At 32.0% G+C, this 3,086-nt stretch overlaps 1 protein-coding gene across 1 annotated transcript in view; it reads right to left on the minus strand.

Moving 5' to 3' along the window:
• Positions 1-3,086, minus strand: part of dock3 (dedicator of cytokinesis 3) — a 258,400-nt gene that overhangs the window by 47,727 nt on the left and 207,587 nt on the right. The window contains exons 15-17 of the mRNA XM_016490711.1: positions 1,591-1,715; positions 994-1,156; positions 511-617 (exon numbers count right to left, since the gene is read on the minus strand). Coding sequence (XP_016346197.1) covers positions 511-617; positions 994-1,156; positions 1,591-1,715 — 395 coding nt within the window. The remainder of the gene's footprint in view (positions 1-510; positions 618-993; positions 1,157-1,590; positions 1,716-3,086) is intronic.

Here is a 3,086-nt window from a genome sequence, read left to right on the forward strand (position 1 = left end):
ATATATATATATATAATTCCAAACTATAATACTATAGAAAACATTACATTACTATAGGCAAGTGGATTAAAGTGTTTTTTTTAAATCCACTTTAAAATGTGCCTTTAAAAATTATATACTAATATATTATTTTAATATTATGTGTAACATTTTATTAAGTAATTAAATAAGCAATGTAAAATGTATGTTTAGTTCTCAATATAAAGTGTATTTAATTATTATTATTTATTATTATTATTATTATTTAAATCTGCTAAAGCATAAATGTAAATGTTTTAATGTACGTGTTATTATTTTAATGTAATTCAAGTAACTTTTTTTTTTTACTGGAATACCTAATAAAATAAAATAAATACAATAAAACTAATTAAACTAAACTAAAAAAATAACTAAAATAAAATAAAATAATACAAATCTGTCAAATATCATGTCTTCCACACATCTTGAAACTTGCATTCTTCTTCTTTTTTTTTATTTATGATGTTTCACATAACGTAAAGTCTGCCTAACCTTGTAGACGTAAAGCTCATGGCTCTCATCTGACAGTGTGGTGCCATCTTCCCTCATAAGTGGAGTGAAAGCAAAGCCAAAAAGCTTCTTTTCTCCTTTGTCCTTTGCTGTAAAAAAAACAAAAACAAAAAACAGTTTGAATATTGTCCAAAGTGCTTGTCGAGTTTCAAGTGCCAGTAATTTAAATTAATTAAAACGTTAATAAAAATCAGATCACTTCATGAATCAAGTCAAAAAACTTGAATAGTGCATGCATCATATAACCCAAAAGGTCGAATAATGACTAATAAAACAGCATCTCATCCATTTTAAAAAGTAAAAATGTTAGTTTTGTAAATACATTCATATTTAGGCACAAACTGTATTTGTATTAGTTGATTCATTTCAGTCATTTAGGCGTAAGCCTTCAGATCAAATGTCAGGAGAAAAATCAATTCACTAAAATACGTGCAAAATTATGCCAGCAGTGTGGCAAGTCCTTACTTGAGCAGTGTCTGAACTCAAAGCGCAGATGGGAGCCGCGGAAGCGGTCGATGGGGATGGGCAGTTTGATGACCTCACTCCAGCGCGGACTGTTGTTGTGGTAGAGGACGAAAGAGCGGTACTCGCTGATGCTGTGTTCTCCTGAGCCCAGACTAATGCACTCCTGATGAAAGATAGAAGAAAATGGAAACCGTTTGCTTTTATGTGGCTTTATAGTGTGCATCAAAGTTTGCGACACCAACATTTGCGATGGGTTTATGTAAAATACATCAGAAAATCCCAAACTCATTTACTCCTCCAAACTGACTTCAATTTTGTCTGGACTAAATGATTCATCACATGAGCTACAGATCACTGATATGTATTTCAAAGGGATAGTTTATCCAAAAATGAGAATTCTGTCATTATTTACTCCCTCGTGTCATCCCTAACCCGTAGTTTTTGCTTCTGTGGATTCTGTGTGATTTTTATTTCAATATTCATGCAACACAATTCCTTAAGATTTCTCCCTTTATACAACATTGGAACAACATGAGGGTGAGTAACTGATGGCAAAATTTTGGCAAACTATTCCTTTATTAAGGCAGTTTGACGTACTTTGAGGATCTCGCCGTCAGCGTAGAGCACATACATGGTGACCTCTATGTTCTTTTGAACGCTCTTGCCTCCTCTCTCAAAGTCTCCTCTCTCCAGTGTGAGGTAGAGGTCATTGCGTATGTCGCCTGAAGATAGAAAACACACACACACACACACACACACACACACACACATTGTTTGGTAATATTATATGGCTTGGTAAAACTGCACTTGTTACAAATACGTTGTCATTTTGTTACTTATATTTTCGTTTTGGAGAATTATTGCAAGAAAAACTCAACATTCATGTAACGCCACATGGAGTTTATAAAAGTTCCGACATCCTAGATCAAAATCTGATGACAAATTTGAAAGAAACAGCTGCACAAAGATTTTTACCATTGTTCGGTAAATTTTTTTTTCTCTTTTTTTGCTTTGTGAAATTGCATCTGTCACAAAAATGTTGTAGGTTTTTCCCTTATATTTTCACTTTGGACTGTTAATTTGAAGAAAACAACATTTATGTGTCACTACACAGAGTTTAAAAAGTTTAGACACCCTAGACAAAAATGTGATGACAAATTTGAAATAAACACACAAAAGGCTCGCACAAAGACTTTTGTTTTCTTCAGCAAGTTTTTATGTTTGGATTGTAAACATCACTTTTACACACTTTTTCAGAATATCACTTTTTGGTAACATCTATTTATTTATTTATTTTCTTGCTTGGTAAAACAGCACCTGTTACAAATACGTTGTCATTTTATTATATTTACTTATATAAATATACTTTTATATATATACTATACTATTACAAGAAAAACTCAACATACATGTGTTACCACGTGAATTTGAAAAAAATTGAGACATTCTAGACAAAAATCTGATGGCAAATTTTAAAGAAACAGTTGCACCCGCCATTTTTTTCTCTCTTTCTCTTTCTCTTTCTCTCTCTATAAATATATATTCTCTCTTTTTTCTTACTAAAACCACACCTGTCACAAAAACATTGTGTTCAAACATCAGCTCAGATATCCTATACACGAAACTAATTTTAAATAAATTTTAAAGAAACAGTCACACAAATATTTTATTCAGCAAGTGTAATAATTTAAGTGCACTGTAAGTGTAAATAAGTGTTTTGAATTGTACTGTACATACCACATTTACATGACTTTTTTCAGATTATGATTTCCATTTCTACAACTCATTTATATTAAAATAATGTTGCAGTCATTAATAAAGTTGCTGGCAAACTGCTTTACTTATTTGCAAAGCCACGTTTCAGTGCACGTTTCAGTGGCACAGAGTGTTAGTTTGGACCCTGACTAAAGATACAAACTCAGAACCTACATACATCAGTCTACTATGACTAACCCATAAAAGTTGGATAGATGCAATAACTGTAAATAAATTTGTTAGCATGTTCCTATATCTGAGTGGATTCAAACTTAAAGGGATACTCCACCCCAAAATGAAAATGTTGTCATTAATCACTTACCCGCCTGTCGTTCCAA

The sequence above is a fragment of the Sinocyclocheilus anshuiensis genome, unplaced genomic scaffold, assembly GCF_001515605.1.
Source record: "Sinocyclocheilus anshuiensis isolate Anshui unplaced genomic scaffold, SAMN03320099.WGS_v1.1 scaffold510, whole genome shotgun sequence".
Taxonomy (NCBI): domain Eukaryota; kingdom Metazoa; phylum Chordata; class Actinopteri; order Cypriniformes; family Cyprinidae; genus Sinocyclocheilus; species Sinocyclocheilus anshuiensis.